The sequence below is a fragment of the Sapajus apella genome, unplaced genomic scaffold (genome assembly GCF_009761245.1).
Source record: "Sapajus apella isolate SASKATOON/1434 unplaced genomic scaffold, GSC_monkey_1.0 scaffold62, whole genome shotgun sequence".
Taxonomy (NCBI): domain Eukaryota; kingdom Metazoa; phylum Chordata; class Mammalia; order Primates; family Cebidae; genus Sapajus; species Sapajus apella.
In genome coordinates, this window is record NW_022437002.1 from 17,869,946 (window position 1) to 17,897,669 (window position 27,724).

Genomic DNA, 27,724 nt, shown 5'->3' on the forward strand with positions numbered 1-27,724 from the left:
GGATTAGCAGGCACTAAATAAAAAGGCATGCAGTAGCGTTCTATTCTTTTTTGTTGTTGTTCTACTCTTAGCAAAGATATCATTTATAATAGCGTTCTATTCATTAATTGTGTTATTTTGTCTCCTTCCTGCTCCTGGCCCCTCTCCGCCTAGTTCCTTGAGGTCACTGATCTACTCGAATTCATTTTTGGGTCCTCAGCGTTGAGCTTGGCCCAGCACAGTTTCATGAATGGATGAATGAAAGAATCAGTGGGAGTCCGCAACCGCTGCCAGCGCGCCGAGAGCCCCGCCCCCTGCTGGTCCTCGGACAGCGCGCCAGAGCCACGGGCGGGTACTTCGCGACCGTTCGCTGGCGCGTGCGCGGGAAGCGGCGCGCGGCCGGAGGTGGCGGGCGGGCTCCCGGTGCGCGCGCGCGAGGGGCGGGGCCGCCCGGAGGCGGGCTGGAGGCAAGCGACTCAGCCGGCGGCTGGTGACCGGCCCAGCGTGTGCCGGGTGGGAGAAGGCGAGGCGGCGGCGATGCTGTCGCTTCCGTGAGGAGCGCCGAGGAGGTCACGGCGCCCGAGGCCCCAGGAGGCTCGAAGGCGCCGCGGGCTGGGGTCGGTGGCTTCGGGTGCCGGCCCGGCTATGGTGGCCGCGGGCGGTGGTTGGCGCGGCTGCCCTGCGGCCCGGGGCAGTGCGAAGCCGGGACAGTCGCGGCCCTGACGCCCGCGGGGCCCAGCTGCAGATATGAAGCGGAGCCGCTGCCGCGACCGACCCCAGCCGCCGCCGTCTGACCGTCGGGTGGATGGAGTTCAGCGGGCGGCAGAGCTGCCCCAGCTCTTGCCCCCGCGCCGGCGAGCGCCGCCCGGGAGGCCGCGGCTAGAGGAGCAGACCGGGCCCACGGGGCCGGAGGGCAAGGAGCAGGTAGGGCGGGTTGTGATCAGGGAGGGGGAACCTGAATGGAAGCCGTGGGGGAGGGGATCTCCAGCTGGAGGACTGGGGCTGGAGCGCTGGAGGGGTGGGGTCTGAATAGTTCGCGGGGAGGAGTGGGAGGTCTGGGGAGGCAGAGAAATGGGGAGTGGAGAAAAGGAAGTGGTGGCCTGGGGTTGAATTGGAAATGGGAGAGTAGAAGAATGAAAAATTGGTGCAAGGGGTACTCAGGGGTTTTGGTTGGGGCGAAAGGACGCAGGAATGTGGGCTGAGTGTGTGAGCTGCAACGAGTAGGCTTACTAAAGAGGCATTGAGGAGTTATCCATAGGAGTAAATAGTGTAAGATGGGGAAAGTCAATTTGATATAGTGTTGTTCTGTTTCCTAGAGGTTGTCTTTAAAATTATAAAAACGGATGACACGCCCAAGCATTCTCTGATTTGGCCATCATTATGCTTTTGTACCAGTGTGTTCAGGATTATTGTTAAGGCTCCCTTTACTAACCATCTATTTCACAAGAAAGCACTTGAAACACCTACATGTGAGCAATCTTAAGTCCAATTTTGTGAACAGAATTCGCGGATCTAGGGTTTGCCTTTTAGTTTATGACTGAAAACACATTATTGGTAAAACACAGCAGCATACAAATATTCATGGAGTTTCCTAATGAACAGGATGTGTTTATATAATTTATTAGTCAAGAGTAGGTGTACTTATGAGTAGGGGATAAAGGTCAGTTTTATCAGGTAGTAGAAGCTGCCACTAGTAGCGATAGTAAGTTTAGTGAAAGGAGAATAAGTGATCCTTGGTCTTGTTGGGTTTGCAGAAAAGTGTTATGTGGTAGTGAACTCTAGTTCCTCCTCCGCTTTCTTTTTGTTCACCTCTATTCAGGACCCTAGTGACTTCATCCTTGAATGTTTTAAGACTTCTTATAGGTCTCTTATCTCTTTCCTCTCAGGTAAATTAGCATTTTCTTTAGACTTTTTTTTGTTTTTTTTGAGACGGAGTCTGTGTCTGTCACCCAGTCTTCAGTGCAGTGGCATGATTTTGTCTCACTTCAACCTCCATCTCCTAGGTTCAGGTGATTCTCTTGCCTCTGCCTCTCCAGTAGCTGGGATTACAGGCGTGCATCACCACGCTTGGCTAATTTTTTTTCTAATTTTAGTAGAGACGGGGTTTTCACCATGTCGGCCAGGCTGGTCTCCAACTCCTGACCTCAGGTAATCCACCTACCTTGGCCTCCCAAAATGCTGGATTATAGGCATAAGCCACCATACCCGGCCCTTTAGACACTTTTTTTTTTTTTTTTTTTTTGAGACGGAGTTTCACTCATGTTACCCAGGCTGGAGTGCAATGGCGCGATCTCGGCTCACCGCAACCTCCACCTCCTGGGTTCAGGCAATTCTCCTGTCTCAGCCTCCTGAGTAGCTGGGATTACAGGCACGCGCTACCATGCCCAGCTAATTTTTTGTATTTTTAGTAGAGACGGGGTTTCACCGTGTTGACCAGGATGGTCTCGATCTCTTGACCTCGTGATCCACCCGCCTCGGCCTCCCAAAGTGCTGGGATTACAGGCTTGAGCCACTGCGCCCGGCCCCCTTTAGACACTTTTAAAATTAAATACCATGCTAGGTACCTAGCCCTTGGACTTTTGCCTTTTGTACTTCCACCTCTTATTCCTCACTGAGCCCTGAGGAGACTGCAGACTGCACCATTGACCATCTCTGCTCCTGCTTCTGGCTCCTGAGCATTGTCCTCTTGCTGTAATTTACTCCCCCATGTGCCTAATATTTGTCTTTTACATTCTCTACAGTATCATCTAATCAAAACTTGTAAAATGAACTTCAAGTCCAGATCCTTTCCTGTCTCGATTTACCTGGTCCAGTTGACCTTACTGCATATTTCACGAAAAAGTTCAAGATTACTCGATTTTTTCTTCCTCTTTATTTTAGGGTTTTTGTGTTTCCTCATCCTTAGCTTCAGTCTCAGAGAAAGAAGTACTCATCCTCCTCTTCTAGGCTAACTTCTCTACTTTCGTCTTTGATTTCATCCTCTTTTGTTTGCCTTTGCCTTAGACCCTTGTTATTCTCTTTGTTTTCTTTTTTTTTTCTTTTTGAGGCGGAGTTTCGCTCTTGTTGCCCAGGCTGGAGTGCAATGGCGTGATCTTGGCTCACCGCAACCTCCGCCTCCTGGGTTCAGGCAATTCTCCTGCCTCAGCCTCCTGAGTAGCTGGGATTACAGGCATGAGCCACCATGCCCAGCTGATTTTTTGTATTTTTAGTAGAGACGGGATTTCACCATGTTGACCAGGATGGTCTCGATCTCTTGACCTCGTGATCCACCCGCCTCGGCCTCCCAAAGTGCTGGGATTACAGGGGTGAGCCACCGTGCCCGGCCTATTCTCTTTGTTTTATATCACAAATAAAAACAAAGCAATGTTTGCCTGAATTGTGTAACCTACCCAAACTACTTTGTTATCTCTTCTTTGTTTCCCCAGCAGCCTTCTTGAAAAATGAGTTTGTATTCAGTCTTTAAGGTCACCAAAACCTTTTTTTGTGTGGCATTACTTTTTTTATTGAGGTTTGACAAATCAAAGGTTCATTCAGTCCATGAAATATTACAGAATGAGTATCTGTGTGATCACAACTCACATTGGGATGGAGAACATTCCCATTACCCTAGAATGCTCCCTGTGCTTTCTCCTAGCACTGCCCTTTTACAGATATAACCACTCTCTCCACATGTGTCACTAGAGATTTGTTTTAAACTAATACTTCATATAAATGGGATCATAGTTTGTACTCTTTTGTGACCCAATTCTTTCATTCAGATCACATTTGAGACTCATCCATATTGTTGCTTGTAGAAACAGTTCTTTTTCATTGCTGTGTAATTTTCCATTGTGTGAATGTACCGTGATGGTTACTAAAACTTATTTTTCTTTTTGAGACAGGGTCTCACTCTGTCACCTAGCCTGGAGTATATTAATGCAGTCATAGCTCACAGCAGCCTTGAACTCCCAGGCTCAAATGATCCTTCTGCCTCAGCCTCCCAAGTAGCTGGGACCACAGGCATGCTGTACCACCATGCCTGGCTAATTATTTATTTATTTTTATTTTTGAGATGGAGTCTTGCTCTGTTGCCCAGGCTGGAGTGCAGTAGCACATTCTCAGCTCACTACGACTTCTGCCTCCTGGGTTCAAGTGATTCTCCTGCTTCAGCCTCCCAAGTAGCTGGGATTATAGGTATGCACCACCATGCCTAGCTAATTTTTATATTTTTAGTGGAGATGGGATTTCACCAGGTTGGCCAGGCTAGTCACGAACTCCTGACCTCAGATGATCTGCCTGCCTTGGCCTCCCAAAGTGTTGGGATTACAGGCTTGAGCCACCATGCCTGGCCTAATTTTTTTATTTTTTGTAAAGGTGGTATCTTACCATGTTGCCCAGCCTAGCCTTGAACTCCTGGGCTCAAGTGATTTTCCCCTGTTGACCTCCCAAAGTTCTGGGATTACAGGCATGAGTGCCTGGCTTGTTTTTCAAATTAAAATATAGTACATGGGCCGGGCGAGGTGGCTCATGCCTGTAATCCAAACACTTTGGAGGCCAAGGTGGGCGGATCACCTGAGGTCGGGAGTTCAAGACCAGCCCGACCAACATGGTGAAACCCCGTCTTTATTAAAAAAACAAATATGTGTGTGTGTGTGTGTGTGTATAGTACATGGCTACTTGTGAAAAGTTTTCATTGTGAAATAGTTACAGAGAAAAATATGTAAAAGTCCTGGGAGCCTTTAAATGACTAAATCTGATAGTCTTATTCCCTCATTTTCTCCGACCTCTGTGAACTACTTTTCACTATTGATTGTGTCTTCCTTCTTGACATTTTTTTTCTCTTTTTTCATATTATTATATCCATTCTGTTACTGCTTCTCTGACTGCTCAACTTGTGTGTCTTTGTCTGTTTTCTCTTCCCATTCCCTAAATGTTCCTTGAGGACATGTCCTCTGTCCTTAGCTTGATCCTTTATTGTACTCTATTTGGTAGGTTCACCCTACTTGTAGATGCTGAGGACGCAGAACAAGGGTCTGCAGTCCTCTGTATGGCATTGTGTTACAGAACATCCCTGTAAAGTGAGCTGAGTCTCTTTAGGCATAACCTCTTTCCTTAGCTCTGCATTTCCATTTTTGTACAACATTTCCACCATAGACTCTCATCATTTGTGTTCTTTTCTTTTCTTTTTAACTTTTTTTTTTTTTTTTTAAAAAGACGGGGTTTTACATGTTGGTCAGGCTGGTCTTGAACTCCTGACCTCAGGTCATCCGCCCACCTTGGCCTCCAAAGTGCTTAGATTACAGGCGTGAGCCACCAGCCAGGCCTATTTGTGTTCTTAACATTTGTGATTTTTATTTTTTTTGAGACTGGGTCTCATTCCGTCACCAAGGCTGGAGTGCAGTGGCGCGATCTTGGCTCACTGCAACCTTTGCCTCCCAGGCTCAAGTGATTCTCCTGCTTTAGCCTCCCGAGTAGCTGGGATTACAGGTGCCTGCCTAATTTTTGTATTTTTTTAAGTAGAGACAGGGTTTCACTATGTTTGCCACGCAGATCTTGAACTCCTGACCTCAGGTGATCCGCCTGCCTCAGGCTCCCAAAGCACTGGAATTATAGGTGTGAGCCACCACCCCTGGGCTAACATTTGTGATTTTCATAATTTGATAGTGACTTTCAAAGTTCCTAACTTGTAATCTATGATTTTAGAAAGGCAAAAATTTTTATTGTGTGTGTTGAGGCTGGTTGAATTCTATTTATTTGGGTAGTAAGAGCCCAACTGATCAGCAAGCATCTACATCTCATACATGACTTTGTTTTCCCTTTCTCATGACATGGAGCAGTGCCTGTTATACCTTATATTATACTGGTATTTAGGAATAAGTTCTTATCAGGATGTAGGACTTGGATCTCCAGGTCAGTGGTTTACTGTATCATTAAAATAGAAAAGCATAGAGTTATTTCTCTGTTGAAATGTATTTCTCTCTTTATCTTTCCTTTTTATCAAACATGAAATTACATCCATGAACATTTTTTTTTTTTTTTTTTTTTTTGAGTTGGAGTCTTGCTCTGTCACCCAGGCTGGAGTGCAATGGTGCGATCTCGGGTCATTGCAGCCTCCAACTCCCAGGTTCAAGCTATTCCCCTGTCTCAGCCTCCTGGGTAGCTAGGATTACAGGCGCATGCCGCCATGCCCACCTAATTTTTTGTATTTTGGTAGAGATGGGGTTTCCCTGTGTTGCCCAGGTTGGTCTTGAACTCCTGAGTTCAGGCAGTCCACCCGTCTTGGCCTCCCAAATTGCTAGGATTACAGGCGTGAGCCACTGCCCCGTGCCTGCATCCGTGATATTTTACTTATCACTCTCCTTTGACTCTTAGCCAGCCTGGCATTAGGTTCTCGTGATACTACCTTAATGAAATCTTTTAAACCATTATTCCCATTGTCAATGTATTTATAAGCTTTAGTCTTCATTCTTGCAGTATCTTAATAGTATTTTCTCAGTCTTCAGTCTTAACCTCTAACGTATTTCATGTTCTATTAACAAAAGATTGGAACTCATTGCCTCCCTGGCTAATGGTAATTGCTGTATAAAAATTTGTTAAATGTTCATTTCATTTCTCTATATTCATATACCTTCATTAGCTTCTTATTACCCATGGAATTAAGCCTGAAGACATTCAAGGTCTACTTGATACTTAGTACTTTTTTTTTTGAGACAGAGTTTTGCTCTTGTTGCCCAGGCTGGAGTGCAATGGCACAATCTCAGCTTACCACAACCTTCGCCTCCCAAGCCATTCTCCTGCATCAGCCTCCCAAGTAGCTGGGATTACAGGCATGAACCACCATGCCCGGCTAATTTTGTATTTTTGGTAGAGACAGGGTATCTCCATGTTGGTCAGGCTGGTCTCGAATTCCCAACCTTAGGTGAATTGCCCGCCTCGGCCTCCAAAAGTGCTGGGATTGCAGGCATGAGCCAATGTGCCCGGCCTGCTACTTAGCACTTCTTGTTAGAAGAATCAAAGTTAGGTGCCCCTTCTCTTGGTTTCTTAGGACCCTCAGCTTTTCTCGATCATGGCATACATTATTGAAATTATCTTGTTTCTCTCATTCGTAAGTTCTTTGAGACTCAGACTGTCCCATTTACTACTGAATACCTAGGGCTTAGTATAGTATTTGAAACATAGTTACTTATTTATTAGAAACATAGATATTTGCTCAGTGAGTATCCTAATTGATTGCAAGTCAATCAAATGAATTCCTCTGAGGCTGTCTTGTTCATGGTATCGTCAGCCTCTAGTATTTTAACTGGTATGTAATAGGCATTCGGTAAGTATTTGTTTATTGTTAGGCACTTTGTTATACTCTAATTAGTCATCAGTTTGAAAAGCTCTTTATTCTGTGCCTCTGCCTATTAAAATTCTACTCAGGTTTCCAGGCCTAACTCAAATGTGACAGAAACTTCTGTGAGGCCAGGTGTGGTGGCTCATCCTTGTAATCCTAGGACTTTAGGAGTTGAGCAGGTGATTGCTTGAGCTCAAGAGTTCAGACCAGCCTGAGCAACATGGTGAAACCTCCTCTCTACAAAAAATACAAAAATTAGTTGGGCTTAGTGGTGGGTACCTGTGGTCCCAGCTACTTGGGAGGTTGAGGTGGGAGCCCAGGAAGTCAAGGCTGCAGCACGCCAAGGTCGCACCACTGCACTCCAGTCTGGGTGACAGGGTGAGACCATGTCTCAAAAAGAAAGCAAAACAAAACAAAAACAAAAAAAGAAGCTTATCTATGAATTTGTTTTTCCACATGGGATCCTTGGAGGATCCTTGATTGGGCTTCAGGAAATCTGTGAATGTCCTGAAATTCCAATTCTCAAAATTCTGTGGTTTAAAAAGGGAAAGCTTAGGTTCCAAGAGATTAAGTGCAAAAATGATTGGAAAACTCATAGTAAGTATGTGCTTAGTAAGTAGTCTTATCTCACTTTGTTTCTGCAACACATTGTTTGATCCATTCCTGGGCATAAAGTAGATGCTGAATAAATATTTGCTGAATGAAAGGATGAGCCACCAAGCCTGGCATGGTGGCTCACACCTGTAATCTCAGCACTTTGGGAGGCCAAGGCAGGCAGATAATGAGGTCAAGAGACCAAGACCAACCTGGCTAATATGGTGAAACCCTGTCTCTACTAATAATACAAAAACAATTACCCAGGTGTGGTGGCACACGCTTGTAGTCCCAGCTACTTGGGAGGCTGAGGCAGGAGGCTGAGGTTGCAGTGAGTCAAGATCGCGCCACTGCACTTCAGCCTGGCAACAAAGGGAGACTCCATCTCAAATAAAAAAAAAGGGATGAATCAGTGTTTTAGCACTTTCATCCTTCTGTGTTCATTTGTATTATTTCATTTCTGCTTTTAAGTTGCATGTTGCTGAAGGTAAGAACTATGTCATCTACTTGGATAACTGTGGTATTTCTAGAAAAAAAAAGAAAAAAAAAGGAACTATGTTATCATTTTATCTAGCAGTGCAGAGCCAAAGGCTTTGCTCACGATAGGTGCTCAATAATTATTGAATGAATGGAGAATGATTCAAATATTTTGAATTTTGATAATTTGAGTAATAATGGTTGTATAATAGGAGTAGACAAGTAAAGGAAATAGAATATTGTTGGGGATGGGAGAAGATGAGTTCAATTTCCAAAATACCCTCAGTATGACAGAGAAATTAAAAAAAAAAATGGAAATCAGCACATCTTTCCTCTGCATTATAAGGTTAGTACATTGGGAAAAGTATAGGGCAGAAAGCACATAGAAGGGAAGCTGCATAATGTGTATAAGGAACTATAATCAGTTTGATATTGCCAGACTCAGAGCTTTATGTTGAAGGCATAAATGCTAGGTTAGAGACTAACGAAGACTTGATTGTAGAGGGTCTTTAGTATGATATAAAAGGATAATAGGCGGAGTGTGGTGGCTCACACCTGTAATCCGAGCACTTTAGGAGGCCGAGGTGAGCAGATCACGAGGTCGGAAGTTTGAGACCAGCCCGACCAACATGGCAAAACCACGTCCCTACTAAAAATACAAAAATTAGCTAGGTATGGTGGCACATGCCTTTAATTCCATCTACTTAGGTGGCTGAGGCAGGAGAATTACTTGAACCTGGGAGGCGGAGGTTGCAGTGAACCGAGATCGTGCCACTGCACTCCAGCTTGGGCAACAGAGTGAGACTCTGTCTCAAAAAAAAAAGGATAATAAGTACGGGAGCAGTATATTTGTGTTTTAGGTGGATTGCTCTGGCATCTGTGTGTAGGATAGGATCCAGGACATGTTTGCGCCATGGGCATTGAAAAATATTCCGAGTTTTTAATGCAAAAGTTTATCAGACCTCCTTTCCCTCTTATCCAGGGTATAGGTAAGGGGTAGCTCCTGAAAAGCTGTTAACTTTGAAATACTTAGTTTCATTAAAAGTACTGGGAGCGGAGAGCCTACAGTGGCTGAAGCAGGTTGGCAAATGTTCCCTGATGAGGGTAGGACACATGTGCTTACAGAGTTTTCCCATCTTTGTTCAACTGGATGTCTCTTGGCCTAAACATCAGTCTATAAGCATTTTTTTTTTTTTTAAGGCCCATACTGGCTGATTTTTTTTTTTTTTGGTGATGGAGTCTTGCACTGTTGCCAGGGACTGGAGTGCAGTGGTGTGATCTCTGAGTAGGTGAGATTATAGGTGGCCACCACCATACCTGGCTAATTTTTGTATTTTTAGTAGAGACGGGGTTTCACTATGTTGGCCAGGCTGATCTTGAACGCCTCACCTCATGATCTACCCACCTCGCCCTCCCAAAGTGCTGGGATTATGGGTGTGAGCCACCATGCCCAGCCTTTTTTTTTTTTTTTTTTTTTTTTTAAGACTAGTCAAGTGCAGTAGTGAGAAGCGGGGAAAGAGTAGAACAAGGAGTTCGATCTGTAACTGACTGTGAGCAATCAGTTGAGATAACTCACTACCTTTGGACCAGCCCCAGCCTTTCTTATTTTTAACCCCTAGTCACTCACGTTGGTACTATGGGAGAAGGCCAAATATTTCAGTCAGTATGTTTCCTGTGTTACTGGTCTTAGCTGCTGTTTCATTCTTTGGTAAATTTGCCACCTAGCTTTGTACTTTCTAGGTGAAACTCCTACGGTATCTTTGTAATTATTTCTTTTCATCAGTGGGTATTGTTTTTCATCCTTAATACACATACATGGGGTTCCAAAGGAGTTTGAAAACTGGAGTTGTTGGATCAAGGGCTATCATTGGTGGAAGAAGAAAAAGTCCTCAAGGGAAATGGTGAGGTTAGGAGTGAAGAGCAGAGGCTAGAGGCTATTGAAAATAAGGACTTGGCCGGGCGCGGTGGCTCAAGCCTGTAATCCCAGCACTTTGGGAGGCCGAGGCGGGTGGATCACAAGGTCAAGAGATCAAGACCATCCTGGTCAACATGGTGAAACCCTGTCTCTACTAAAACTACAAAAAATTAGCTGGACATGGTGGTGCGTGCCTGTAGTCCCAGCTACTCAGGAGGCTGAGGCAGGAGAATTGCCTGAACCCAGGAGGCGGAGGTTGCGGTGAGCCGAGATCGCGCCATTGCACTCCAGCCTGGGTAACAAGAGCGAAACTCCATCTCTCAAAAAGAAGTGATTACGCCTGATGATAAAGAAAATAAGGACTTGGCTGGGCGCGGTGGCTCAAGCCTGTAATCCCAGCACTTTGGGTGGCTGAGGCGGGTGGATCACAAGGTCAAGAGATCAAGACCATCAACATGGTCAACATGGTAATACCCTGTCTGTACTTAAAATACAAAATTAGCTGGGCAGGAGAATCTCTTGAACCTGGGAGGCGGAGGCTGTAGTGAGCCAAGATCGTCACTGCACTCCAGCCTGGGCAACAAGAGCAAAACTCCATCTCAAAAAAAGAAAATAAGGATTTACACAAAGTGCACTGTTAATGAGATGTAGTTTAACACCTTTTTATTTTAATATTGTACCTCATTGCTAACTTCCAAATAATACTCTTTCCTTTTTTCTGTACTAGAGCCATGTATACAATGGATGTGCAGTAAATAATTGGTGGGAAAATTGATATCAACCTGAGCCCCCTATTTCCATGTTCATTAGGTACATTTTATCTTTACCAACAATTTGTTCCACTGATAAAATCTTAGGGTTTTTTGAGAAAGGGTCTTGTTGCTACCAAGGCTGGAGTACACTGGCACGATCTCAGCTCAATACAACCTCTGCCTCCTAGGTTCAGGTGACTCTGCTGCCTCAGCCTCCTAAATAGCTGGGATTACAAGTGTGTGCCACCATGCCTGGCTAATTTCTATATTTTTAGTAGAGATGGGGTTTCACTGTGTTAGCCAGTCCCGTCTCGAACTCCTGACCTCAGGTGATCTGCCCACCTAGGCCTCCCAAAGAGCTGGGATTACAGGCATGAGCGACAATACCCGACCTGTTTACTTTAGCCTCCTGAGTAGCTAGGACTACAGGTGCATGCCACCATGCCTGGCTATTTTTTCTTTTTTTAAGTTAGTAATAGTATCTCACTATATTGCCCAGGCTAGTCTCAAATTCCTGGGCTCAAGCGATCCTTCCACCTTGACCTCCCAAAATGTTGAGATTACAGGCATGAGCCAACATGCCTGGCACTAAAAATCTTAGTTTTGAGCTTGCTACACTCTGACTGTCATATTATCTCCTGTCTCTCCAGCTTTTACTCCTTTTAGAATTTTTTTTTCAAAAATTGTGCAAGCTCTTTTGGACCTGTAGATTATGTATAGACTAGAATACATATATATGTATATGTGTGTGTACATATATATAACATATATGTGTGTATATATATATATATTCTAGTTTATATTTATATCTGATCTCAAGTGATCTGCCCTCCTTGGCCTCCCAAAGTGCTGGGATTACAGGCATGAGCCACTGTGCCCAGCCTGTACCCATATTCTTTGCCCTCTTAATGCTCTGCATAATATATTTCTCATTCTATACAAGGCCAACCCCCACATCTAATTAAGAGTTTTATTTTTTGGCTGGGCATGGTGGCTCACGCCTGTAATCCCAGCACTTTGGGAGGCCAAGGTTTGTGGATTGCTTGAGCCCAGGAGTTTGAGACAAGCCTGGGCAACATGGTGAAACCCCATCTCTATAAAAAATACAAAAATTAGTTGGGAGTGGTGACGTGCACCTGTAATCTTGGCTACTTGTGAGGCTGAGGCAGGAGGGTTGCCTGAGCCCAGGAGACAGAGGTTGTAATGAGCCAAAATCACATCACTCCATTCCAGCTTGGGTGACAGAGTGAGTCCCCCTGTTTCAAAAAAAAAGAAAAAAGAACTAAAAAAAAAGTGTTTTTGCAATTATCCCTCTATAACTCTTACGTCATGAGTTTTTTTCTGTTAGATTATTCCTGTCAATTTACAAACATACTATTCTATTTCCCATCTTAAGAAACCGTCATTAACCTTATAACCCTGTCATTCATTCATTTGATTCAACAAGTTTTTTTTTTTTTTTGCTGGGGGCAGGTATTGGGATTATGGCAGTGAAAAAGACAGATCCCTGCCTTCATGAAGTTTCTATTTTAGTGGAGGTAATCAGTTGATAAAATAAATGAGTAAAATATGTAGTATATGTTGATGAATACTATGAAGAAAATAAAGCAGGAGGGAAGATACAGAGTGACGGGAGATTTTGGTTTAAATAGCTGGGTCAGGAAAGACATCTCTGAGAAGGGGATATTTGAGTAAAGGCCTAAATTCAGGATGTGACAAAGAGGCATTTAGATTATTTATGGGAAGAGTGTACTGGGAAAAGGGAATAGCGAGTAGCCTAGGCCAGAAGAGTACCTCCACCTCTGAAGTTCGTGTTTGAGAAACAGCAGAAGGCCAGTGTGGCTGGAGTAGGATAAGAATAGTAAATAAGCTCAGAAGGAAAGTTGGGTAGAGGAGAGCTGGATTGTGAAGAGTAATTGTCTCTGGATTGTGAAGAGAAGGGTCTTACAGGCTGTTCTAAGTATTTTGGTGATTACAGTTGAATGAGATAGGAGGCTATTAGAGAGTTTTGAGCAGAGGATTCATAAAGTCCAACATTTTAATCTGATCTCTTTGGCTGCTGTATAGAGAATTGACTGAATGGGAACGTGGAAGCAGAGAGAACAGTTGGGAGGCTATTGCAGTAATTAAGGCGAAAGAGCAGTGGTATGAAATAATTGTGTAAAAATAGGAGAGTGCTCCTCTTTATAACAGAATGCCTTAAAAGAATTGTCTGTGTCTTCTGCTTTTATTTCCTCTCCCTCTTTTTTTTTTTAAGATGGGGTTTCACCATATTGGTCAGGCTGGTCTCGAACTCCTGACCTCAGGTGATCCGCCCACCTCAGCCTCCCAAAGTGCTGGGATTACAGACTTGAACCACCGCGCCCGGCTCCCTCTTTTTTTTTTTTTTTGAGATGGAGTCGTGCTGTGCTTCCCAGACTGTAGTGCAGTGGTGTGATCTTGGCTCACTGCAACCTCTGCCTCCCAAGTTCAAACGATTCCTGTGACTCAACCTCCCTAGTAGCTGGGATGACAGGCATGTGTTACCACGCCTAGCTGATTTTTGTATTTTTAGTAGAGATGGGGTTTCACCATGTTGGCCAGGCTTGTCTCAAACTCCTGACCTCAAATGATCCACCTGTCTCGGCCTCCCAAAGTGGTAGGATTACAGGCATGGGCCACATGCCTGGCCTTTCCCCCTGTTCTTGAACCCACTCCAGTCAGCCTTTTCTTCTTCTACTGGTTGCCAAGGTCAGTGCCACATTACCAAACCCTGTGGTCAGTTTTCAGTCTTCATCTCACTTGATCTATGTATTTGACATGTTTGATTATTTCATCATTTAGCTTCTGGGATCATGCTGTCTTGATTTTCTTACTGTCTTGCTGGAAGAGTTTCAAAGGTTCAGTATTTATTCTGCTTCTGCAGCTGTTCTCCTGCTTTATGTGATTTCATCAGATTCTATTGCTTTACCTTCTGTGTGCTGACGATGCCTACGTTCATTTTCTGAGCTTGACCTTTCTCCTAAGGCCTATACTGTCTTTTTTGTTTTTTGAGCGGGAGTTTTGCTCTTGTTGCCCAGGCTGGAGTGCAGTGGTGGGATCTCAACTCACTGCAACCTTCACCTCAAGAGTTCAAGTGATTCTCCGGCCTCAGTCTCCTGAGTAGCTCGGATTACAGGCATGTGCCACCACGCCCGGCTAATCTTGTATTTTTAGTAGAGACGGGGTTTTTCCATGTTGGTCAGGCTGGTCTTGAACTTACGACCTTAGGTGATCCACCCGCGTCGGCCTCCCAAAATGCTGGGATTACATGAGTGAGCCACCGTGCTCAGCCAGTCTATACTCTTATTTTTTTTGAGACAGAGTCTCACTCTGTTGCCCAGGCTGAAGCACAGTGGCATGAACATGGCGTCCTGCATCCTCAGCTTCCTGGGCTTAAGTGGTCCTTCCACCTTAGCTCCCAAGTAGGTGGGACAACAGATGCTGGCCACTGTGCCCAGGTAGTTTTTATATATTTTGTGGAGACAGGGTTTTGCCATGTTGCCCAGGCTGGTCTCGAACTCCTGGGCTCAAGCGATCTGCTTGCCTTAGCCTCCCAGAGTGTTGGGATTACAGGCATGAGTCACTGTGCCTGGCCCTACTCCTTTTTGAATAGTCTATGTAACATTTTCATTTGGATAGCTCAGCGACCTCTCAAACTTAACATGTCTAAAAATGAACTCTTGATTTTTACTTTCTAGTCTGCTTCTTTCCCAGTCTTCCTCATGTCAATAGATGGCACTACCATTCACTCATTTGCCCGAACAAAACTTGAGGTTGTATTTGTTTTTTTTCTTGATCTCTTCTCTATTCCACACTTAGTCCCTCAGGTCTGTTTGCTGCTACAGTCGTCCCTCAGTATCTCTGGGGTATTGGGTCCAAGACCCCCTGCAGATACCAAAATCTGTGGATGCTCAAGTTCTTTATTTTATTTATTTATTTATTTATTTATTTTGAGACGGAGTTTTTTGCTGTTGTTGCCCAGGCTGGAGTGCAATGGCGCGATCTCGGCTCACCGCAACCTCCGCCTCCTGGGTTCAAGCAATTCTCCGGCCTCAGCCTCCCGAGTAGCTGGGACTACAGGCATGCACCATCATGCCCAGCTGATTTTTGTATTTTTAGTAGAGACGGGGTTTCACTTTGTTGACCATGATGGTCTCGATCTCTTGACCTCGTGATCCACCCGCCTCGGCCTCCCAAAGTGCTGGGATTACAGGCTTGAGCCACCGCGCCCGGCCTAAGTTCTTTATATAAAATGGCATAATATTTGCATATAATCTATGTATATCGTCCCATATACTTTAAATCATCTCTAGATTATTTATAATACATAATACAATGTAAATGCTTTGTAAGTAGCTGTTTACTGTATTGTTTAGGTAATAGTGACAAGAAAAAAACGTCTATACTTGTTCAGTATAAATGCAACCATTCATTTTCTTTTTATCTGAATACAGTCATGTTCTGCATAATTATGTTTTAGTCAGTGATGGACCACACGTATGGTGGAGGTCCCATAAGGTGATGATGGTGATGATTTTTTTTTTTTTTTTTGAGACTGTCTCACTCTGTTGCCCAGGCTGGAGTGCAGTGGTGGGATCTTGGCTCACTGCAACCTCCGCCTCCTGGGTTCAAACGATTCTCCTGCCTCAGCCTCCCAAGTAGCTGGGATTATAGGCATCTGGCACCACAACCAGCTAATTTTTTTTTTTTTTTTTTTTTTTGAGATGGAGTTTCGCTCTTGTTACCCAGGCTGGATTGCCATGGCGCGATCTCGGCTCACCGCAACCTCCACCTCCTGGTTTCAAGCAATTCTCCTGCCTTAGCCTCCCGAGTAGCTGGGACTACAGGCGTGCGCCACCATGCCCAGCTAATTTTTGTATTTTCAGTAGAGACGGGGTTTCACTATGTTGACCAGGATGGCCTCGATCTCTTGACCTCGCAATCCACCCGTCTCAGCCTCCCAGAGTGCTGGGATTATAGGCGTGAGCCACCGCGCCCGGCCTAATTTTTGTGTTTTTAGTAGACATGGGCTTTCACCATGTTGGCCAGGCTGGTCTCAAACTTCTGACCTCAGGTGATCCACCCACCTCAGCCTTCCAGAGTGCTGGGATTACAGGCATGAGCCACTGTACCTGGCCAGATTATTATTTTTTCATTAAAAAAAATTTTTTTTTGTAGAGATAAAGTCTGGCTGTGTTGCCCAGGCTGGTCTTTTGAACTCTTGGCCTCAAGGGATCCTTCTGCCTTGGCCTTCCAAAGTACTGGGATTACAGGCATGAACTATTATGCCTGGCTTCCTATAAGATAATAATAGAGTTGAAAAATTCCTATTGCCTAGTGATGTCTAGCTTTTATAACGTTGTAGTGCAACAGGTTACATGATCATGGTAATGCTGGTGTAAACAAACCTACTGCATTGCTACTGGCATAAAGGCACAGAACATATAGTTAGTGCATGCACAGCACATAATACTTGATGATAATAACCAACTATGTTACTTGCTTATGTATTTACTGTACTTTCTGTTATTTTAGAGTGTACCCCTACTTACTAAAAAATGTTAACTGTAAAACAGCCTCAGACAAGTCCTTCAGGAGTTATTCCAGGGAAGGCATTGTTACCATAGGTGATGACATCTCATTTCATCTCCATTATTGCTCCATTATTGCTCCTGAATACCTTCCACTGGGACAAGATGTGGAGGTGGAAGACAGTGATATTGATGATCCCAACCCTGTGTAGGCCTAGGCTAGTGTGTATGTTTGTCTCATTTTGTTATAAAACAGTTTAAAAAGGAAAAAAGGAAAAAAAAGAAAATTTTTTTTAATAGAAAAAAGATTACAGAATAAGGATAATGAAAAAAATATTTTATATAACATGTTTGTAATTTAAGCTAAGTGTTATTACAGAAGAATCATAAAGTTAAAAAAGGCTGGGCATTGTGGCTTGTGCCTGTAATCTCAGCACTTTGGGAGGCTAAGGTGGGAGGATTACTTGAGCCCAGGAGTTGGAGACCAGCTAGGCAACATAGGAAGACTGTCTCTACAAAAAGTAAAAAAATTAGCTGGGTGTGGTGGCTTATGCCTGTAGTCCCTTCTATGTCGGGGGCTAAGGCAGGAGGATGGCTTGAGCCGAGGAGTTAGAGGCTGCAGTGAGCCAGATTGTGCCACTGTACTCTAGCCTGGGCAACAGAATGACACCCTTTTTAAAAAAAAATTAAAAAGTTTATAAAGTAAAAAATTATAGTAAGCTCAGGTTAATTTATTATTAAAGAAAGAAAAATATTTTATTTTACATTTTATTTCATTTTTGAGATGGAATCTCTTTCTGTTGCTTGGGCTGGAGTGCAGTGGTGCGATCTTCACTCACTGCAACCTCTGCCTCCCTAGTTCAAGTAATTATCTTGCCTCAGTCTCCCGAGTAGCTGGGATTATAGCTGCCTGCCGCCATGCCTGGCTAATTTTTGTATTTTTAGTAGAGATAGGATTTTGCCATGTTGGTCAGGGTGGTCTTGAACTCCTGACTTCAGGTGATCCACCTGCCTTGGCGTCCCATAGTGCTGGGATTACAGACATGAGCCACTGTGCCCAGCCTAAAGAAATAAAAATATTTTAAAATAAACTTACTGAAGCCTAAGTGTACAGTGTTTATACTAGGCCTTCACTTTTAGTCACCACTCACTCACTGACTCACCCAGAATAACTTCCAGCCCTGCAAGCTTCATTCATGATAAGTGCCCTATTAGGGTATACTATTTTTTATCTGGGACTACAGATGTGTATCATCACACCTGGCTAATTTTTGTGTTTTTTGTAGAGATGGGGTTTGCACTGTATTGCCCAGGCTGGTCTTGAACTCCTGGGCTCAAGTGATCTGCCCACCTCAGTCCCCCAAAATGCTGGGATTGCAGGTGTGAGCCACTGCTCTCGGCCCATTTAAAAATCTTTTATAACATTTTTACTCTACCTTATCTACATTGAGATATGTTTAGATACACAAATACTGTTGTGTTACAGTTGCCTACAGTATTCAGTACGGTAGCATGTTATATAGGTTTGTAGCCTAGCAGCAATAGGCTATACCATATAGTCTAGGTGTGTAGTAGGGTATATCACATAGGTTTGTGTAGGTACACTGTGATGTTCATATAACAACAAAATTGCCAAGGGATACTCACTTCTCAGTATACGTCCCCATCATTAGGTGAAGCATGACTGTATTTTTGGTCTGAGGTTGGCTGAATCCATGAATGTGAGGCCCACTGTATTTGCATAAACCCTACATACATCCTTCTCTATACTTTAAATCATCTCTAGATTACTCACAATACCTAATACAATGTAAATACTATGTAAATAGTTGTTATACTGTATTCTCGATTTTTTTCATTTTTTTTTTGTTGAGACAGAGTCTTGCTCTGTCGCCCAGGGTGGAGTGCAGTGGTGCGATCTTGGCTTACTGCAACCTCTGCCTTCCAGGTCCAAGTGATTCTTCTGCCTCAGCCTCCCGAGTAGCTGGGACTACAGTCATGCACTGCCATGCCCAGCTAATTTTTGTATTTTAATGGAGATGATGTTTCACTATGTTGGCCTGGCTGGTCTCAAACTCACCCACCTTAGCCTCTCAAAGTGCTGGGATTGCAGGTGTGAGCCACCATGCTTGGCCGGTTGTTATGCTGTATTCTTAAACTTGCATTATTTTATTATTATTTTTTGGATTAGCAGTTCGTTGAATCTGTAGAAGGAGAACCCGTGCATATAGAGAGCTGACTGTACATTGATGTTGCATGTGACTTCTTTACCATCTCCACCACTACTTTAGTTCTAGCCTCCATTATTTTTCATTTGGATTACTGTAAAAGTCTACTAATTGGTCTTCTTGATTCTATTCTTACTGCCCTCCTCCTCTCCCCTGTGACATTTTGCACACGAGTTATCCTAAAAAAGCTTAAGTCAGAGTTTGTCATTCTCCCTCCTATTCAAAATCTTACAGTGGCTTTCCATCACAATTTAGATTCAAATTTAAAATGCTTACTTTTTCCTGCAGGATTGTACATGGTCTGGCCCTTATCTCACCTCATTTTCTTCGTTCTTCGTCTTGTTCACTGAGCTGTAGCCACATTGGCTGCCTTGGTGGTCCCTGAATATGATAAACATGCTCCTGGCTGAGGACATTTAAAAAATCATTATTGAGGACTTTTACATTAGTTTGTTTATTTTAACTTAGATATTCTTTTTCCAGATATATGTATATAGCAGGCTTTCTCATTTCTCTCCAGCCTTTCTTCAGAGACCACCTCCTCAAAGAGGCCTTCCTTGACTAGCCTTTCTAAAGTAACTTTTTTGTTACTCCCTTTCTTTTATTGTTCTTTATTCACCTGTTATTGTCACATACTGGTTGTTTATTGTCTTTCTTCACATTAGAATATATTCTTGAGGACAGGAATTTGGGTTTGTTTTTTTCACTGCTATATCTCTAGTTTCCAGAATTGTTTCTTACACATAAAAGATGCTAACAAATATTTCTTGACTGAATATGTAGTGATTGAGATTGGGTCAAATTCTCTGAGTTCAGATTCCAGCTCTGTGACCTGAAACAAGCTACTTAAGTTCTCTAAGCCTAATTGTTCCATATTTATAGAGGAGATCATATTACCTGTTTCATAAGGTTATTGTGAGGGTTTAGTTAATCTCTGTAAAACACTTATTATAAAAATTGATAATAGGAAGCACTTAGTAATGATTAATTATATTTTCAAGGTGCATGCACAGAATGTGTGAATATAGAGTTCATATTTTATAGTGTTCTCATCTGCTTTTTAGAAGTAAATATAATAGAAAAAGATATATTGGCTGGGCATGGTGGCTCACGCCTATAATCCCAGCACTTTGGGAGGCTGAGGCGGGCAGATCACCTGAGGTCAGGAGTTTGAGACCAGCCTGGCAAACATGGTGAAACCCTGTCTCTACTAAAAATGCAAAAATTAGCCAGGTATGGTGGCGCGTACCTGTAGGCTGAGGCAGGAAAATTGCTTGAACCCAGGAGGCGGAGGTTGCAGTGAGCTAAGATCTCAAGATCTCGCCATGGCACTCCAGCCTGGGTGACAAGAGCAAAACTATGTCTTAAAAAAAAAAAAAAAGAAAATGATATCTTGACCTTTGATTTGTTGGTGTTATTGAACTGTTCTCTTACTTTATTCAGCTTGAATGGAGGCTTTAATTTGTGCATTTTCCCCTTCGGGCAAACTTTTATGGATTTCTGTATTAAGTAAGTGGCTTAGAAAATAGAATAGTCTCCCTAGGTTTTAGAATATAATTAAGAACAAATTCAGCCCGAGGGAACCATGTGTTAAAATTCTGTGATACCATCTTAGTTGTACCTTTAGTGTAGGTTTCTTAAGGGTAAACCTGAATAATAGATGCACATATCCTTTAACCATTAATTTGTTGGAGATTAATAAGCCCCATAGTTTCTCTGACATTATTTCAGCAAAGCACAAGTAATATAGTTTTGTCAGACTTTTTTTTTTTTTTTTATTATAACGGAGTCGCACGCTATCGCCCAGTCTGGAGTGCAGTGGTGCGACTCACTGCAACCTCCTCTTCCTGGGTTCAAGTGATTATCCTGTATCAGCCTCTGGGGTAGCTAGGACTATAGTCGCATGCCACCATACCCAGCTAATTTTTATATTTTTAGTAGAGACGGGGCTTTAAGTTTCTGTTTAATGTCCTTTCATTTCAACCTGAAGATACCTTTTAGCATTTGTTGTAGACAGGTGTAGTGGTGATGGACTCTGCTTTTTTTTTTTAATCTGAAAATGTCTTGATTTCTCTCTTTATTTTTGTTTTTTTTGGATTCAGAGTCTTGCTCTGTTGTCCAGGCTGGATGTAGTGGCGCAATCTTGGCTCACTGCAACGTTGACCTCCTGGGCTAAAGCAATTCTTCTGCCTCATCCTCCTGAGTAGCTGGGACTACAGGCACATGTCACCATGTCCAGCTAACTTTGGTATTTTTTGTAGAGACGGGATTTTGCCATGTTGCTCAGGCTGGTCGTGAACTCTTGGGCTTAAGCGATCTGCCTGCCTCTGCCTCCCAAAGTGCTGGGATTACAGGCATGAGCCACTGCACTCAGCCTTGATTTTTTTCCTTATTTCTGAAGGACAGTTATGCCCAAGATAGAATTCTATGTTACCCCACTCACTTCTGGACTCTACAGTTCTGATGAGATATGAGCTGTTCGTTGATTGAGGATCACCAGTATTTGACAAGTTGCTTTTCTCTTGCTGCTTTCAATATTCTTTCTTTGCCATTGGCTTTGACAGTTTGGTTATCATATGTCTCCATGTGAGCCTTTTCGAATTTAACCTGTTTAGAAGTCACCGAGCTTGGATGTGTAGATTTGTATCTGTCATCACATTTGGGAAGTTTTTGTATGTGATTTCTTCATATGTTCTTTTTTTATTTTTTGAGACAGAGTCTTGTTTCACCACCCAGGCTGGAGTGTGGTGGCACGATCTTGGCTCACTGTACCTCCCTTCCTCTTGGGTTCAAGTGATTCTTGTGCCTCAGCCTTGTGAGTAGCTGGAACTACAGGCGTCCACCACACCTGCTGATTTTTGTATTTTTAGTAGAAACAGGTTTCACCATGTTGTTGGCCAGGCTGGTCTCAAACTCCTGACCTCATGATTTGCCTGCCTTGTCTCCCAAAGTGCTGGGATTACAGACGTGAGCCACTGTACCCGGCCTCTTTCCATGTTCTTACTGCCCCTTTCTCTTCTAGAATTCCCATATTTATATATTGTTTCACCTTTTTTTTTTTTTTTTTTTTTTTCAACAGAGTCGTGCTCGTCGCCCAGGCTGGAGTGTAGTGGCACAATCCTGGCTCACTGCAACCTCTGCCTCCCAGTTTCATGTGATTCTTTTGCCTCAGCCTCCTGAGTAGCTGGGATTACAGACATGTGCCACCATGCCCAGCTAATTTTTATATTTTTAGTAGAAATGGGGTTTTGCCTCGTTGGCCAGGCTGTCTCTAACTCCTGACCTCAACTGATCCGCCCACCTCAGCCTCCCAGAGTGTTGGGATTACAGTCATGAGCCACCAAGCCTGGCCTTATTGTTCACTTGAAGGTGTCCCACAGGTTCCTTAGGCTCTGTTTACTTCTCCTCATTCTCTTTTCTTTCTGCTTGTTAGAATGTATAATTTCAATAGCCCTCTCTTCAGTATTGCTGATTATGCCTTTGCATGGTCAGTTCTGCTGTTGAATCCCTCAACTGAATTTTTTCATGTTAGTTATTTTTCTTTTCATTTTCAGAATTGTTTTTTTTGTTTGTTTTTAAAAATTTCTGCTGGGCACAGTGGCCCATCCTGGTAATCTTAGCACTTTGGAAGACTGAAGTGGGTTGATTGCTTGAGCTCAGGAGATTGAGACCAGCTTGGGCAACATGGTGAAACCCCCATCTCTAAATAAATAAATACAAATTAAAAAATTTTTTTTCTATCTTCTTTTTGTTATTATTTTTATACTTTATTTTCTTATTTATTTTTTTTTTTTTTGAGACGGAGTTTTACTCATGTTCCCCAGGCTGGAGTGCAATGGCGCGATCTCGGCTCACCGCAACCTCCGCCTCCTGGGTTCAGGCAATTCTCCTGCCTCAGCCTCCTGAGTGGCTGGGATTACAGGCACGCACCACCATGCCCAGCTAATTTTTTGTATTTTTAGTAGAGACGGGGTTTCACCATGTTGACCAGGATGGTCTCGATCTCTTGACCTCGTGATCCACCCGCCTCGGCCTCCCAAAGTGCTGGGATTACAGGCGTGAGCCACCGTGCCCGGCCATACTTTATTTTCTTGATTTCCTTTTGGTCTTTGTCTATATTTTCATTTGGCTCTTTTGAGCATATTTAAGAGAGTTGATTTAAAGTTACCGCTAAGTCCAGTGTCTTCCTTAGGGACAGTTTCTTTTTCTTTTTGAGACATGTCTCACTTTGTTGCCCAGGCTGGAGTGCAGTGGCTTGCTTGATCATGGCTCACTGCAACTTCCACTTCTTATGCTTAAGCACTCCTCCCACCCCAGCCTCCCAAGTAGCTGGGGTGTCACCATGCCTGGCTATTTTTTTTTTTTTTAAATAAAGACAAGGTCTTGCTATGTTACTCAGTGTCTATTTTGTTCCTTAAATGGTCCATACTTTCTTGTTTTTCTGTATACCTTGTGATTTTTTGTTGTTGTTGTTGAATAGTGGTCATTTGAATATTGGTAACTGAAATCAGCGTCTCCTCCTTTTGCAGTGTTGGCTGTTTTTTTGATTGTTGAAGGCTGTAGTTGTCTGTATAGTACATTTTCTTAACATTTTTTGTAGAAAATACAATTTTTGTAGAAATTGTATTTTTTGCCTTGTTTTGTCACTGAAGTGTGTTTCTTAGCATGCGTGTACGCTGAGATGGAGTCTTGCATTGTCGCCCAGGCTGGAGTACAGTGGTGCAATCTCGGCTCACTGCAGCCCCTGCCTCCTGGGTTCAAGCGATTCTTCTGCCTCAGCCTTCTGAGTAGCTGGGATTACAGGGATGTGTCTCAACGCCTGGCTAATTTTTGTATTTTTAGTAGAGATGGGGTTTTGCCATATTGGCCAGGCTGGTCTTGAACTCCTGACCTCAGGTGATCCACCCACCTCAGCCTCCCAAAGTGCTAGGATAACAGGCGTGAGCCACTACACCCGGCCGCATGTGGCTTTTTAAATTACCTAGAATATACAGGTATTTTTGCTTACCCTAATTTTCCAAAAGAAAATTTTTTGGAATTTCCTGTCAGACCCTAAGTGGTCTATTTTATGTCTCATTTGTAATCTTGCTTCTAGCGGCTGAGGGAGATTGTATCATTTTTCATTGTTTTTGAGCAATGCCTGCTGTTTTCCATCTTGAACAGGTTCTGAGTTAGGTAAATTGATGGAAGCATCTTGCCTGAGACCTTTAGGTGACCCTCAGGTAAGTTAGAACAGGCCAACATTTGTGAACAAGGTCTGCTCTGCCGCTTCAGAACCAGGGATCAGTATCTCACAGTTGGATTATGACCTGCTGTCTTCGAGACTTCTGCCATGCCAAGGAGTGGGTGGGGTAAGGACAAATAAAAATGCCGTAAGACTGTCTTACTTTTTTTTCTTTTCTTTTTTTAAAGAGACAGGAGTCTTGCTCTGTTACCCAGGCTGGAGTGCAGTGGCATAATCACAGCTCAACATAGATTCGAACTCCTGGGCTCAAGTGATCCTCCCACCTCTGCCTCCTTAATAGCTAGGACTATAGTTGCATGCCACTATGCCTGGCCAATTAAAAAAAATGTTTTAACCGGGCGCGGTGGCTCAAGCCTGTAATCCCAGCACTTTGGGAGGCCGAGGCGAGTGGATCACGAGGTCAAGAGATCGAGACCATCCTGGTCGACATGGTGAAACCCCGTCTCTACTAAAAATACAAAACATAGCTGGGCATGGTGGCGCGTGCCTGTAATCCCAGCTACTCAGGAGGCTGAGGCAGGAGAATTGCCTGAACCCAGGAGGCAGAGGTTGCGGTGAGCCGAGATCGCGCCATTGCACTCCAGCCTGGGTAACAAGAGCGAAACTCCGTCTCAAAAAAAAAAAAAAAAAAAAAAAAAAAGTTTTAGTTTTTGTAGATGGGGTTTTGCTATGTTGCCCAGGTTAGTCTCAAACTCCTGGTTTCAAGTGATCCTCCTATTTCACCCTCCCAAATCTAGGATTATAGGCATGAGCTACCACGCCTGGCTACTTTTCCTGAGTTTTTTTAGGTTGACTTTTTGATGCAGCATTCTCTTGGTAGTTATAAACTGACTATTTTCAGAGTTCTGACAGTTTCTGCTTGTTTTTTCAGTGTTTCTGTGGGAGTGTGGGAGTTTGGAGCTGCATATTATACCAGTTTACTGATGTTACCTTTCATTTGAATTTAATTTATGGTTCCTTTATTTTTTTGAGACAGGGTCTTGCTCTGTGAAGACCCTGCACTGTCAAGTTGAAGTGCAGTGGTGTGATCATAACTCACTACAGCCTAGACTTCCTGGGTTCAAGTGACTTTCTTACCTTGGCCTCCTGAGGGCTAATAGATATATGCCACCATGCTTGACTAATTTTTTTTTTTTTTTTTTTTGAGATGGAGTTTTGCTGTTGTTGCCCAGGCTGGAGTGCAATGGCGCGATCTCGGTTCACTGCAACCTCCGCCTCCTGGCTTCAAGCAATTCTCTGGCCTCAGCCTCCCGAGTAGCTGGGACTACAGGCATGCACCATCATGCCCAGCTAATTTTTGTATTTTTAGTAGAGACGGGGTTTCACCTTGTTGACCAGGATGGTCTCGATCTCTTGACCTCGTGATCCACCCGCCTCGGCCTCCCAAAGTGCTGGGATTACAGGCTTGAGCCACCGCGCCCGGCGACTAATTTTTTAAAAAACGTTTTTGTAGAGGTGGAGTCTTGCCATCTTTCCCAGGCTGATCTTGAACTCCTGGGCTTAAGTAATCCTGCTGCTTGAGGCTACCAAAATGGTGGGATTACAGGCGTGAGCTACTGCATATGGGACCTATGGTGCCTTAATGATGGATGATATTGAGGATGATTTCATATGTTTATTTGCTGTATTTGCCTCTTTGTTGAAGTACCCATTCAGCCATTTTTTTTTTTTTCATATTTTTTCTTGGCCTGTGTGTTTTGTTATTGTTGAATTGTGAGAGATTTTATTCCCTTTTTTGGTGGGGGTCTCACTATGTTGCCCAGGCTGGACTTAAACTCCTGGGCTCGAAAGATCCTCCCATCTCAGCCTCCTGAGTAGCTGGGACTACAAGTGCACACTAGCCCACTTGGCAAGATCTTTAGATTTTATGCTAGTCATTTATGAGGTGTATTTTGCAGATACTTTTCCGCTTCTTTGGTTTCTTTTCATTTTTTAGCAGTATCTTTTGGAGATAGAAGTTTTAAAATTTGATGTTCAATTTATAAATTTATTTCCTTTAAAATTGTGCTTTATGTCTTATCTTGGATCTCTGCTTGACTCAGTTACTCAAGTTTTCTCTTGTATTTGACTATGGAATTTTTTTTTTTTTGAGTCGGAGTTTCGCTCTTGTTACCCAGGCTGGAGTGCAGTGATGCGATCTTGGCTCAATGCAATCTCCGCCTCCCAGGTTCAAGTGATTCTCCTGCCTCAGCCTCCTGAGTAGCTGGGATTACAGGGATGCACCACCATGCCCAGCTAATTTTGTATTTTTAGTAGAGGTGGGGTTTCTCCATGCTGGTCAGGCTAGTCTTGAACTCCCAACCTCTGGTGATCCGCCTGCCTAAGCTTCCCAAAGTGCTAGGATTATAGGCGTGAGCCACCGTGCCTGGCTTGGAAGTTTTAGACTTTTAGGTTTTATTAGTGATCCATTTAGAGTTAATTTTTGTGTATGTTGTGCATATATTGCCTGAGGTATGGGTTGAGGTTCATTTATTTTGTGTATGGAGAGGAAGCAGAGGCTTTCGATATTGAGAAAGAATAGACTTTGGCCGGGCTCGGTGGCTTATGCTTGTAATCCCAGCACTTTGGGAGGCCGAAGAGAGTGGATCACGAGGTCAGGGGTTCAAGACCAGCCTGGCCAAGATGGTGAAACCCCGTCTCTACTAAAAAATGCCAAAAAAAAAAAAAAAAATAGCCAGGTTTGGTGTTGAGCGCCTGTAACCCCAGCTATTCAGGAGGCTGAGGCAGAGAGAATTGCTTGAACCCGGGAGGTGGAGGTAGCAATGAGCTGAGATTGCTCCACTGCGCTCCAGCCTGGGCAACAGAGTGAGCCTCTGTCTCAAAAAAAAAAAAAAAGAGAAAATAGACTTTGATAAGCGTGGCTGGGTTTGACTCTTGGTAGGGTGGGTCAGGAAGAATCTGCCACAAAGTATAGAATTTCTGTACCTACTGGATTGCTGGTATATGGGGGAAGACAACCTCCAATGAGAGTTAACCTGTTTTTAGCCTGACAGACAAGTTTTTAGTGTGTATACTCCTGGTTTTGACGGTGAATTTTTTGCCTACTTGGAATCCTATCCTTAATAGCATAGTGCAGAATAAGCACAAAACTTGCATTTTGGGTAGAGTTAGTCTGAGATTTGTTTTGGTATTGTGGAGGAGGGAGATAGTTCTGAGTCAAGAGAGGGAGGGCTCATGAGGACTACCTAGGGCAATAGGAAAAATAGGCACAATTCTGTAAGCTGAATTAAAAGAGAAGGCAGTAGGGTCTTAAGAGTTCACAGGGCCGGGCGCGGTGGCTCAAGCCTGTAATCCCAGCACTTTGGGAGGCCGAGGCGGGTGGATCACGAGGTCAAGAGATCGAGACCATCCTGGTCAACATGGTGAAACCGCGTCTCTACTAAAAATACAAAAAATTAGCTGGGCATGGTGGCGCGTGCCTGTAATCCCAGCTACTCAGGAGGCTGAGGCAGGAGAATTGCCTGAACCCAGGAGGCGGAGGTTGCGGTGAGCCGAGATCGCGCCATTGCAGTCCAGCCTGGGTAACGAGTGAAACTCTGTCTCAAAAAAAAAAAAAAAACAAAAAAACCAAAACAAACAAACAAACAAAAAAAGAGTTCACAGGAACATGTAGAGATTGTGTAGTCTAGCAATTTTCAATCTATTCTTTTTTTTTTTTTTTTTTTTT

The 27,724-nt window shown here is 43.6% G+C and overlaps 1 protein-coding gene across 5 annotated transcripts in view; it reads left to right on the forward strand.

Annotated features, from left to right (window-relative positions):
• The first annotated feature begins 426 nt into the window (after positions 1 to 426).
• Positions 427 to 27,724, forward strand: part of MAST2 (microtubule associated serine/threonine kinase 2) — a 239,088-nt gene continuing 211,790 nt past the window's right edge. For all 5 annotated transcript variants that reach the window (XM_032247417.1, XM_032247423.1, XM_032247418.1 and 2 more), the window contains exon 1: positions 427 to 903. In XM_032247417.1, coding sequence (XP_032103308.1) covers positions 727 to 903 — 177 coding nt within the window. In that variant the 5' untranslated portion in view covers positions 427 to 726. The remainder of the gene's footprint in view (positions 904 to 27,724) is intronic.